The following is a 14,227-nucleotide window of genomic DNA, read 5'->3' on the forward strand; positions in this document are numbered from 1 at the left end:
GGTATATAGGTTGATGAGAATCTCATTGTTGAGAATACTATTAACTCAACGTTATTGTATCGTAACGTATACAAATTTAGATTAACATCCTAGATCCAGGTCAATATGAAGAACATCATTCTCCATCTTGACTTGTGTTGGGATTGAAATTGGGACCTCCCATGTAACAGGCTGTCGGCATAATAAAGTAAAGTCATTTACTTGTCAGTTTCATGAGAATTTCTTGTATTTTTCCGTCATTTTCTTGTCTATTTTGTCATTTTGACGACCTCGGTGGCGCAGTGGTAAAGTTCTTGCCACTGAACCGAGAGGTCCCGGGTTCGATCCCCGGTCGGGTCATGATGGAAAATGATCTTTTTCTGACTGCCCCGGGTCTTGGATATTTATCTATATATGTATTTGTTATAAAATACAGTATCGTTGAGTTAGTATCCCATAACACAAGTCTCGAACTTACTTTGGGGCTAGCTCAATCTGTGTGATTTGTCCTAATATATTTATTTATTTATTTATTTTGTTGTCAGTTCTTATAAACGATTCAATTATTTCTCAATTCCCTAACATTTTCTTGAATAATAATTATTTATTTATTTAATTCGAGATACGTTTTGCGTCGCTGTTAGAGGCGCCACGCCCCACAGAGTGCAAGTTCGGTTTATTAGTGCTCGTAAACCCATTTCATGAGAGCCGTTGTGAAAGACCTTCGGACGTTCTGGCCTGCCCGGTCCAGCATGACATTTATCCATCCACAATGTTTTGTATATATACTACCATATTTATTGTTAAAACTGAAAATTTACATTTACCAAGTACCTGGATGGCAGGCAGTCGGACTTAAACTTGTTCAAGAATAAACAATTATATATATATATATATATATATATATATATATATATATATATATATAAAGATACGAAAAGGATGTCTATTAAACTCCATTGATCCTTATATGATATATCGATGGTCGATCTATGACAAATACCATCATGTTTTTTTTAACTTTCTAAATTAGATCAAAGCTTAGCCAGCTTTATACAGACACCGTATAAAAATACAAACATCATCGTTTAAAGTGTGTAATATCTGAGATTATTATAACAAACAAACACACAACGAGGCGTAACACTATAATGTATGTTCAGGATGTGCGGCTCAATAATCATTGAAGCTCGATGGGTTATTATCGACCAGCTTGGTAAACGTTGACGTAGACAGTTGGAAATAAACCGCTAATTTATAAATAACAGTTAATTCTAAGATCTGTCTGTCTGGAGTCTTGTAAGTTTCCATCGACAAGTGCTCGCAATTTGCAGGCGAAAGGCGTGAAGGTGTCAAAATATTGCTTCAAGTAATAACCTTGCGGTGAAATAATCCAGAAAATTGGAATAATCTTTCTCTTCTTATATTTTCCTCGAGTAGAAATTTATCTAAAACGCTATATCTACTATTATGCAAAAAATTTCAAAGTTAGTATAACGAAATGACTCATTAAAGTATGTATTGCAATACCTCATCTTATCCAGAAACTCGAGCACTCCACTTTTGTAATAGAGCTTGAAAGGTAGAGAAGATATTTTCAAAACTTGTGGCATTATCATACATTTTAATGTCTGAATTTCCTTTTGGATGGAATAGAAAAGATGAACCATTGCTCGCAATGCGGGCCCAATTTCATCGATCCCGAGATCTACTATTGCGAAAGTTGCCAAGCTCCTTTCAAAAATCCAAATAAATCCTACAATATATTTGTTACTCTTTCACGCAAAATCTACTAATCTACTGGACCGATTGTTATGAAGTTTGATAAAAAGTACCAAAAACACATAGTGCCTATGTCTTTTTGGTACTTTTTATCCTGAAATTCGGGAGCGAAGTCCCGGAGCGCAGCTGGTATTATATATGCTAAAGTGTGTTTGTTTATACTTCTTTTCAATGGATTGAGGTGATTCTTGTTGTGGACATATATAGAAAGATGCATAGAGACCTAGGCAACGTACGTTGTGTATAACTACACAAAAGCAAAGGTTATACGGAGTTCACACGATGTAACAGTCACCAAACAATAATTGTATAACATTATTATGATTCTTGTATCCTTAGTCATAATGTCTACGACATCGTATGACGTCAATGGTGACTACTCTAGACTTACATGACTATGACTAAGACCAGCATACTATGATGATTTAATATACTGGCGCCATCTGTGACGTGTGTTGTGTGAGCTGTTGTTATCTGTTTTTCCTCTCGCATAGGATCACGTTTATTCACAACAAAGATACAAAGCGCGTATTTAATAAATTCTATTCTATTCATTTTGCACTTTGACTAATAGTTTGTCATTGTTAAAATGCTCATATTAGTTGCATGGTTTTATTGTCACAACAATAGTAACTGGGGGATATCTAGTAATTATTTGCCCCGAGTGTTCGAAAATTACAAATGAAACTATGAAAATGCATTAATACCATTAATACAAAGAAAAAAAAGCTTTTTGTGATATAGTTACAATAAAACAGATAAATAAAATAGATCTGTACACGAATTCTGCACAGTATAGGTCTATAATAAGGGTAAGGACAAGGAAATGACTGCCGCTGGCCAAAATCTTGGTCTTGTGCCTGAAAATTCGACCGAAATGCCAAAAATCCTTTTGGACCTCATTTACGCTGCCCATCCGACCAATCTAAAAATACCATTGGACCTCATTTTCCGACCTATTTAAAAATAGAACCCTTTTTTGAAATTGTTCTTGTGAAGCAGACACAAAGTTTTTGATAGACCTAAATGTTTGGCTGCCATTTTGAAACGAAAAGAAGAAGACAGATAAATCCAACTCTAATTTATTAACGAATAAAACAAGCCTCGAGCAGACTCGATGTAAACGCACTGTGCAGTCTGTCTGGGTAAAAATAAGGTGATACGCATATGTGTCCGTGAATTCGTGTCCGTGAATCACGCGTGACAAATAGTGTGGCGGGGTGCTAGTGCGGGTGGAAGAGAGAATTTAGCAATAAATAGCGTAGCTTGGTCACGTATAGGCCGTGCATAGATCTGGAGCTCCACCTCAACTAAACTCCATAACTTTTATAATAAGAATTAAGATTATGCGGCGATAAGAAGCTCGCTGTTTACTTGCTCATTTATATGAAAAAAGACTACTATTAACAAGCTTTTATTTAGTTTCACCTATCCTAATTGTCTGTAATAAAATCTTGCAAATTAATTCCCGTGGCAATGCAATATGCTGAGCATAATTTGATGGTACACCCGACATCGACTCCCAACGAGAACTTCGTTACGATTCACTGCCCGGACATTACTTTTTGTCACGCGTTGAATGCAATAAGATCTCTTTGATTACAATCAGCTTGTCTCAAATTTTGTTTTTGACACAAGCTTAATACTGTTACCCGGCCCTCTTCAACCAATTAGACCAAGCCCTACCGCGCTCGCCGACACTGAGGCCCAACCTCGTTAGACTGACGCAAAGGGCCAGTACTTTACCTTGCGCGTTGTAAACATCAGTAAACGTTCACTAAATCACTCCACGCCCTTCGACTATAATAGCTTATTAGCCACTTGTCTACTACACTACGTTGTGGACTGACAGCTCAATCAAAACATCACTATTTTCATGTTTTTTTTTTTAAAACGGAACTCCGCTCAATTGTTTTTAGGAACTGAACGACATTGGGCCTCTTATTGAGATTTCATAATATTGAGGTTACGAGAGAGTTATTTTTGATAAATATCAAGAAAACGATTTCATATTCAGACGAAATGACACGCGTGCTGGGAAATGACACAGCGACGGTTCGATGATAGGTACTCATAACTTCTAAAAAACTCTGTTCAAATATTTTTCAAGAATTTCAATGTTGAAAAAGACACGCGAGACGCTGCTTGTCGTCTGCAATTCATAGTGTTGATTACATTCTTAGGTTAGACGTGTGTCGCAAAAATTTTGAAATTTTGTTTATCTATGTTCAATTTATTTCTTAAACCATTTTAAACATTTTTGCAAAAAAATATTTTTGAAATGCAATACAATGAAAATAAATAAAATAAAAATAAATAAATCAATCATTTAGGTATATATCTCGGTTAAAAATTAATTTTTGAAATGCAAGGCAATGAAAATAAATAAATTTTAGATATGCCTCGTTTTAGATTAAAATATATTCCCGTTCTACACGAAAATAGTACTTACACCTCGAGAAATTTTCAATTTTGTAATGTTACATGAAGGTCTAAAGAGTTATTACAAAAAAAGCTCAATTTGTCAACTAACTACTATCTTTAGTCGACCACATAGACTTACTAACTACTTATGACATAAGCATTCTCCAGCTAAAATTATTCGATTGCGGATTTTAAATTTGGAAAAGAGAAGCGGAAGTCTGCGTTTTTTCGGGTCTGACTGCGGCTTGTGACGGATGGCATTTTTTAATAAAATACACCGCGATTTTTTTTTCTTTTATTTCAAAAGTAACAGCCACATGATCAATGTGTTCCTTTTTTAACTTTTGGTATGAGTACATTTAACAATACTAAAAATAAACTTTAATTTTAAAATAAAAATAACGGGTTAATATGAATTTACTGTGCTTTCCAATGATGTTTAAAAATTTTCTTCATAATATGTTAGTGGCCAGCACTAGATAAAGTCATGATAAATCTTCTTCTTGTCGAGTGTGTTAATTGCTAACACTGTTGTCAGAGTCCGTTTACGTCGCCAAAAGGCATCTGACATGACTTTTACGACTACCTATCGAGTCTATTGGCAAGTAATCGCATACATACCTAACTACTTAAAATCCCGAACGCCTGGAGAAACTGAAAGATATTTGTACAACTAAAATGATTAAATAACAAATACGTTATTCGTAAGTATATTGAATTGGCCTACTGCATTTCGTGTCACTCATGTTTTCGAAGTTTTCGGAATGTTGGCATGGGAATCCCGCCAAAAATTATGTCACACCCACTGGTTTATTCTGTGGTATATAAAAATTGGACTGCCACATTCTGTTAAACTCATGGCTGTAAATATATACCAGATATATATCGTTACGCAAAACTTTAGTTATGTATGTTGTCTATAAACAAATCTGATTAATTTCGGAACAATTAACAAAATGTAATTATCGTGCCATTAGTTTAACCAAGAATAAAAACGGTCGCCATCGATATCCATAGTCAACTGGGACTGAATTTGACGAAATGGATATCTTATGGACGATGGATAGGTTAAAGTATGTTTTGTCACCACCGCACTTTACAATATTTGACATTGACAGAAAATAGCTACTTTAGCTTAAAGTACTTATTCTTTTACTTTTTTATGAACGAGGGTAATGTGCCGCACTATTTACAAAAAGATATTTATCATTCGCTTTTCGTTCTTCATACGCAATGATTTCTACTTTAAAACACAATTCCATCAAAGTAATAGAGAAGATGACGTCTATGACACAGGCTAAAAATACGCGTCTACGTTTGCGCAACAGGCGTGTTTCACTGGATTCCGGCGATTATTCGATGCATCGATCAGAATCGATATTTATACTAACTGAGGGTAATCGGCGATATTCGATGCCGAGTGATGGATTATAAAATGATGATGAGGATTTTTAGTTTAAAATATTTTTTTAAACTCTTGCTTTTACTTTGTACTAGGAAATAAAATCCATAGGAGCTTGAAGCAAAGTTATCGCTACGTCTAAACAAACCGCTACACTGATTTTGATGACTTTACAGGAATCAGGGGTTAATGTACGCTACTTTTACCCCCTGCAATGGGGGTGAAAGTTTGTATTTACATTAGAAGATATCGCGGGCGGAATCGCGGGCAACAGCTACACATATGTGTAAATATAAAAAAGTAAATGACAGAGTGAAGCAGACCATTTAATAGGACAAGACCGACGCATTCATTAGTCATTTCTCGGAGTTGTCATTATTTTCGTTTCATTTATATTTTTACGTATTCAATCTAAAGGGTAAGCGAAAACAGCACTCCGGCACACTAGCGCCTCCAACGCACTTTTATCATCGTCATCATCATGTAATTTAAGAGCGAGGCTCTTGTCGGTGGAGTTCCTTCCATTGTTCTCTCTCCAAAGCCAACTCCTTCACTTCTTGATACGATACGATACCTAATTTTTCTTTAATTTGTCTGGTGTAACCATTTTTTGGTCTTCCTGGGCCCCTTCTTCCTTCCACCTTTTTCTATATTACATCTGAAGATGGCATCGAATGCACTTTTATCAATGTTTTAATATATATTGCAGGAGATTATGCCGTGTTATATAGCTGTGTAGTTTGTAGCTTTTTGAGAAATACCATATACTTTCTTGTAATTGAAAATTTCATGTGAAAAAATGTCTGCGAATGTTAGATTTCTGAATAAATGCTATGTAATTAGTTATAGTATAGTTTAGTTTTCCGTCGTACAAACAATTAAATAATGGATTCTTGTGTCCACCATTTTAATTTTAGTGAATGTTAAGTAGGTAGGTATAATTATTGATATTTCTTTTGAAAACTTGCACAAATTATTGAATTTTCTACAACTCAAACAAGAGACCAAATATAAAGGTAACAAATTAGTATTTTCGCCCATTTCAAAATTGTACATTGTAAAGATGGGCGTTCAGCATTCCGGAATAGTTCCGCATATTCCGGAATAGTTCCGCATATTCCGGAATAGTTCCGAATGTAAAAATAAATCGTCTAAGCGCGAGTAGGTGTCGCACAAGGAGAGTTGTGTTTCTAATAATAAGTATGACAATTTATTTATATAGCTACGTTATATACCTACGCCTGAAATATGTTTGCTAGGTCTGATGGCCACAGATACATTCAGGCTGAAATTATTTGATAGTTAGATTAGGTGTGTTATGGCCAATGCTGGCACCTCTCGATCGTCGAACGCTGACCTGAAGGCATGAACGAACATTACATAGTTTGAATGAATGCGAACTTTTCCGCGATAATGTGGAGCCGGCATGACACACTTGTCGATTTCGCGTTCCTACGTTGCTAATTTTTTTCTATTGTTTTTATATTAAATATATATTAGGATAATTAGGACAATTCACACAGATTGAGCTAGTTTCAAAGTAAGTTCGAGACTTGTATTATGGGATACTAACTCAACGGTACTATATTTTTATAACAAATACATATATAGATAAACATCCAAGACCCGGGCCAATCAGAAAAAGATAATTTTCCATCATGATCCGACCGGGGATCGAACCCGGGACCTCTCGGTTCAGGGGCAAGCATTTTACCACTGCGCCACCGAAGTCATCAAAATACTAACTAAGCAAGCAAACACGCATGTGGCCCTTAAGTGTTCACGCCATCGTCATCCCTTCCCATCAGGTCACTATGGATGCCTACAACATCAGGGGCGTCACACGTTGCGTTTTATCCGAGTTTTGTGTCAACAATGTCATGATGTGATCTATCACAAATCTCAAAACTCTCATGGGTCTGTGGAAGAAATTTATTTTGAAATAAGTAGCATCTTTGTACTTACTTTTCTATATTGTATCATCTCCGTGTATAGCAACGACTTCTTCCGTGTAGATGGTTAGAATCAATCAAGGGATATAGCTATAAACTGGAGGGTTTGACCGCGACAAAAGGTAAAGTTCGAGTAAAGGTCTTCGAGCAAAACATGTTCGATCAAACGTCATTATTACAACGTAACGTGGAGCCAACGTTACATTTCTGAAATCAAAAAATCAAATCATTTGTTCAGAAATAAGGCCTTCTAAGGCACTCACAGGCATATTCTAAAGTAAATAATAACCAAAGCTACAAACTATTGGCATTTCGGAACAACGACTGCCGAGAAGATATGCCGAAAGAAACTAGTTTAAACAGTATTGGTTGGTCCCTATCATGCCAGAATGGCTTATCATAGATATATTCCTTATAGGAATCCCGTGTGGTAACCAGTGGTGACCCACCATGCTTCAGCCACGAATCCCGAAATAAGTGTAATTTTTTTCGTTGCAGATGGCGCTAATCGACAGACGATTTGTGTGCGTGCCGGCGCGCGCGCTTCCCGCCGATTAACATTCCAGTACGAATACACTTTTTGGAGTATCGTATCTTTTATCATTGTATAGTTTTTTTTATAGAATGTAAACTTTAAAAAGAATCCAGTGAAGTTTTTAATGGTATGTGTTTGCCATACTTATTTACTTAGTTCTTTGTTAGACTGTTTTGATCATGTTATTAAATAAAACTAATATATAATTTAGCTTTTTAATTATTTTTATATTAAAGTTTTATTTAGTATAAATATTAATTATAATATTTATCGTCTTAACTGAAGTGTAATTCAAACTTTATTTACCAATTTACAAAGGGCAGACTTAATGCCAAAAAGCATTATCTACGAGAGTGACCCTTCAGTAAAAACGAGAAGGATAATTATGAAATTACGAGATAATTTGACAAAAATTTACTTTACAATGATAAAAACTGCGATTCCCCAGATCAGGATTCTGTGGTGTCAGTGACTGTGGACTGTATAATGCAAAGTGTACGAGTGATAGTGAAGGTGGTTCACCTTCGACCGGATTGCAGTGAGTGACATGTGACGTCGTCATCATGGGTATACAAGTGGAAAATACTGTCAGTTACAGTAATAGTGCATGTAAGTATATCATTAGACGATTTATGACGACCTCGGTGGCGCAGTGGTAAGATTCTTGCCACTGAACCGAGAGGTCCCGGGTTCGATCCCCGGTCGGGTCATGATGGAAAATGATCTTTTTCTGATTGGCCCGGGTCTTGGATGTTTATCTATATATGTATTTATTATAAAATATAGTATCGTTGAATTAGTATCCCGTAACACAAGTCTCGAACTTACTTTGGGGCTAGGTCAATCTGTGTGATTTGTCCTAATATATTTATTTATTTATTTATTTATTAGTAGTGTTCAATTGATAAATTCATGTTGATTAGTTTTCATTGGAGAATTTTACAGGGTGTTATTAAATACCTATATCCTATGTTACTGGGACAAAAACCTCTAACCAGTTCAACTGTAAATATTTCAATCCTAATCAGTGAACTTTGGGGACCTTAGTACCTAGTAGTTAACTAGTCAGGGGACTAGTTTAACTGTTGAACTAATTAACGCATTGGAATTCATTAAAATCAAAGCCCTAATATATTAATTGAAGGTTTCTTTTAGATAAATACCTGGACGATTTTGATTCCAATATTTTAAAATAGGACAAAATTATTTCAAATATCATCGAAATAAAGATTGAAGTACTTTTGTCTTGTTTATATTTACTTACAGACAGAAAATTTAAACAGTAAAGAAAAAGAGTATTTATAAAAATGAAACGTACAAAATTGAAATAACTTTTCATCAGGTAATAAAAGTGATATTTACAACAATTTGTCTTACAGATTGCAGATGTTTTAACAATATCTAATCTAATGATCATTACACGAAACGTTTATCGTACCATGTTCACCATGTTTGTTTATTTTGATCACGAGCTGTACAAATTAAAAGTATTATTGATATCAAAACATGAGTACGTGAAGATCAAATAAAAATGTCTACCCGAGGCAAAAATGTAGACAAGAATTTGGGAAGACGTTCATTAATTTTAGTTTAAGTTCAATGTCGACACGAAGCGACTGCGCCTGGCGATGATGGCGGGAAAGACGATAACGCATTTAGATAAATTTTGAGGTTATATACCACGTGTTTTAAAATATTCATTGTTGTTAACGTAAATGTTATAATACATCTTATGAGGCCTGCAAAATAATAAATTGAATTGGAGATATGTGGCGTTGTTTGGCATTTGTTTGGTTGAGGTTAGTTTTAGGTTAAGTACGATTATAGAAGATGTATCTAGTTTTACTTTTTGTACCATTTTCATGTACGTCGTGCATATTAGGTTTATATCGTCTCAAATGCTTCTATAGATCTACCTTTGACGAAATAATTCGCATTGTAAGTTGGTAATTTTGGGTATTTCTGGATAGAAACTCAACAGAGAACGAGACATCGTGTAAACAGAAGAGACCAAAGCTGGTTTGGCAGAATAACAAGAAACGTAAATGAGCTTGATGGACAAGAATTATAAATATCTATGTCATACATCTAGTTAACGAGCATTTGATAGTGATCCACATAGATAACAATGTATTTAAGAGATTGTTAAATCTACCTTCCTTTGTACTTGATATTAGATTTAAAAAATCACAAAAAAGCATAATTTTTTATGATAGTTAAGTATTTACTCTATGAGTATAGGTAAATAGAAGTATCTACTAGATTTTTGAATAGTGAATTGTTGCGTTTATCCACATTATCTAAATCATGGAGGATCATTACATGAAACAACAGTGATATATCGAGCCGAACTGAATTCAACAAATCCCACTTCGATTCAAGAAACAATAGACTAACAATAGACAAATATTACAGAAGATCAAACTCATAACACGAATGAGATCACGGTAGAATTACGAAGATCACAATGTAAAAACGAACGATTCAATGCTACATTCCAATTTGCTCAAGTATTTGGACCAGGGTTCACAACAGGACGGGTTGGCCGTCGTGACATGTGATGCTTATGATTATGACAGACAGACATCCTCGGATGTCCGCAAAGATAATTCGTTGGACAGCCCCAGACAATTTTCTTCGAAAAAGTCCTTGGTTTCAGCGGGAATTTACGTTAGACCCTGATCTTATGATTTTGTATGAGCGGTGTTCTAATGCTCTTTGAAGATATGGTTAAAGCTAATTTTGGTAAAATTGAATAGTGCTGCTGCCCATTCCTTACGGAAACATTTAATACTTCCATGTATTTTTATTGCCTCTGTTGTTATTATTATATATTTATTAGCTGTCTCTTTCTCGTAAGTAGTTCCGTATCCATGTATTTGTATTTATTTTATGTGTTTGTTGCTGCAAATCAACATTTAAGTATATAAAATTTTATTTGGTATATTAATTAGGTTTTTTTTTTCTTGAGAAGACTTTATAACATCTAGCCCTCTAGATTGGAGACACCTGATACGATTTCTGCCCGAAATAAATTGGCGACGCGTGAAGGAAAACGCTACGTGGGCATTTTATTATCAAAATCAGGTCATCGACGTTCCGAAAAATAAGGAAAAATTTAGTTAAAAAATACCGATGAAAAAAATATAAATATAATATAATTTTTCGCAGTTAAGAAGGTCATCTAGCATCGATTAACGTTCCGTAAGGTTGATCTGAGAATTCGCCCAAATTCCTTGGCAAACTAACAATCTAAGGTGGGGAAATAAAATTATAAAAATATCTCGATGAGTAACTACGAACTGAAATTAATGTTAAGATTTCTGATATGCTTCGTTGGATATGAATGGAATTCTGGATCTGTGAGATGGTGCAGAAACTGTTTTCGAGCGGTCTTTCTAAATTTTATGCTTACAACTTCACAAAAGCAAATATGTGTAAGACGTATGTATTTTTGTAATGTGGTATAGGTATAATTTTGAACACCTAGTACCTGCAAAAGTTTTAATACCAAAATTTGACGGGAGCGTTAACCCAGTGATAAATATATAAAACGAATTTAAAAAAACATAGTTACCTTCATATATTGCAAGTTAAATAAAAGCTTGTCAAAATTTTATCTGTCGTTTAGTTAGCGGCATTGTTGGATTTATTATTATTTTGTTTTTAATAGTGATTATATATTTTTTTTAAATAGAGAATTGTACACATAAATTCACAAGACTCAGACAAGAAAAGACCTAACATGTCCAAATTAGACTTTGGAAATCGATCGTTGTATTGTGTGAAACCCAATATGGAAACGTAAAATTGTGTCTTGATAGAAATGGCGCGCGCTTACCCAAATCGAGTACAATGCCATTCCATATCATCCATGATTTTTATAAGTTCGACCTACGAGTATCCTGATGGGCAATTACCTTCCTTAAGTGGAGAAAGTCCACTTGTCCTAGTTGTTGCCATTACGGGACTATGGCACATGTTGCACAGAAAAAGTTAAACAGAAAATTAATATAAGTGAACAAGTTGAATAATGTAAGAATTTGCATGCTCAGTAGCATACAATCCTCAAAATGTTTGCGAATTAGATTATACCATACGCGTAAAAGTAAGAAAATAATATGATTTACTTATAGTACATACATACTTAAGTATTTATGGTGTAGTGTAAAAAGTTGGAAAAATTATTACTCCGGATTATGATGCCATCTGCCGGCAGACTGACCTAGTAGAAAAATGTACGCAGACTCGAACCCTAATGGAACGAGAAAAGCGCGTGTTTTGGCGCGCTCTCAATTTTCCTCGTTTACAACCTCACCGCTAGATGGCGCCAGCAGATACGGAAGGCGACCGATTTTGTTTACGTTGTTAAGCGTTTATTTTTAAATCCGAGCACATTATAAGTGGCCAGTATGTATATCCAAGTGGTTGCAATATCGAGAGATTTCCACGCATATACTCGCTGTTACGTTAATACTTTTTTATTGATTTAGTACATCAATAAAACGTTTTTCGGTCTGGTCTGCTCATCGTGAGAAAGTTTTTCGTTTCTACATTCTTTATTGAGATCTTAAGGTGTTTTTATTGCGTTGATAGTAAAACTGCCGCTTTTTTCTGCCATTCCAACATTCCGATGGATAAACTGTAAACACATTTTTGAATCACGTTATGTTCGGTTTTGTTTCTGAAACATATTTTTTTTCACTTCAGTATATTAGACCGATGTAAACTGAAGGGTGTTACAATTATGAGTTTGTTTATGTCTATGTGTGTATTGTAGTTCTCAAACAGATTAAAAACGATATTCATCTATATTTTTTGTTGCTAATACGAATTCAATAGCTTTAAGTAATTCACTACGATTATTAAAAAAGAGACTTGTCTGAAATACATACTAATTGGATATTCGATTTATTGAAAATAATAATAATAATAAAGTTAAATTTACATAAATACTTGTTTTTGTTCTGAGTGTCGACTGGGTCCATTGAAATATTTACTACTTTACGTAACTGTTTACGAGAATGTTACGAGAATTTTCATGTCTTGTAACCGGTTACAAAATACAGTTACGTACGCCGAAAGGGACTATCAACCATCATCACAACACGTAGCGTAAAACATGTGTTTATAAAACATTAATTTGATATCTGGCACTAAAATTAACACAATACGAGGCATAATTTCAGCGGGCCCAATAAACTAACAGATGAATTAACAAGTCGTTAAAACGATACAGTCACTTACATCATAATTTCGTATGAGATAATAGAAACTTGCTAAATTTATACAAACACGCAACGGTGTCCAATTACTGGCGGGATTAAATATTAAATAGTTATTGAGATAGATAGATGAAAATTATTGCATCACTAGCTTTTGCCCGCGGCTTCGCCCGGGTTACTTAGTGGCTTCTTCTGTTCAAATTGTCAATATCTAGGGTTCCAAGACACGTAAAGCGATGAAACCTATACCAGATTTTAAGTTAGACCATCGGCTTTAATACTATAAACACCGCACTTTTGTGTGATGCGTGAATAAAAATACAGACAGACAAAAACATTTAAAATAAATTCTTATGGCTATTATTAGTCTGATAACCCCTTTTGATTGTCTTTCATCAATATCTGCTATGTACAGACAGACATGCTCACTTACAGGTTAGATTATCGGTCCGGCCGTTTGCTTGTTACGATGCCACGGACAGACATACAGATACATAGACAAGTTAAATTTATAACTCCCCTCCTTCTCTCGTCGTGGGTTAATAAAAACACTAGCAGTGGAATTCTTGTGGTTGTGAAGATGACGATGAATGAAATGAAAGAACATAATTTAATTTGGACTGGTTCGACTCGCGTTTTACTTGAGTAAGTGTCAACGTCAGTAAGTCAATTTTTGATGTCAATAAGTGATGTATATCATCCTAAATTGAATAAAGAATTTGAATGAATGAATTTGATGAATATGGAAATAAATGTCTCAATAATGTGAAATAAATATTTATCATCCGATATATGCGTCAATAAATGCAACTAATGATGTCAACAAATGATGACCGTTGAAGTTTTAAGTCGTGATAGCACGTGATACTATTGAAACAGAGTCATATGTTATTGTCGCCAAAAATAATAGTCTACTTATAGTACGTGC

General features: G+C 34.7%; 1 protein-coding gene across 4 annotated transcripts in view; it reads left to right on the forward strand.

Moving 5' to 3' along the window:
* RhoGAP102A (Rho GTPase activating protein at 102A) overlaps positions 1 to 14,227 on the forward strand; it is a 71,459-nt gene that overhangs the window by 12,216 nt on the left and 45,016 nt on the right. For 2 of the 4 annotated variants that reach the window (XM_053760711.2, XM_053760714.1), the window contains 2 exons: positions 8,038 to 8,201; positions 8,523 to 8,683. In XM_053760711.2, the coding sequence (XP_053616686.1) occupies positions 8,638 to 8,683 (46 nt within the window). In that variant the 5' untranslated portion in view covers positions 8,038 to 8,201; positions 8,523 to 8,637. The remainder of the gene's footprint in view (positions 1 to 8,037; positions 8,202 to 8,522; positions 8,684 to 14,227) is intronic. The other 2 variants (XM_053760712.2, XM_053760713.2) reach the window with 2 other exon arrangements.

The sequence above is a fragment of the Plodia interpunctella genome, chromosome 20 (assembly GCF_027563975.2).
Source record: "Plodia interpunctella isolate USDA-ARS_2022_Savannah chromosome 20, ilPloInte3.2, whole genome shotgun sequence".
NCBI lineage: Eukaryota > Metazoa > Arthropoda > Insecta > Lepidoptera > Pyralidae > Plodia > Plodia interpunctella.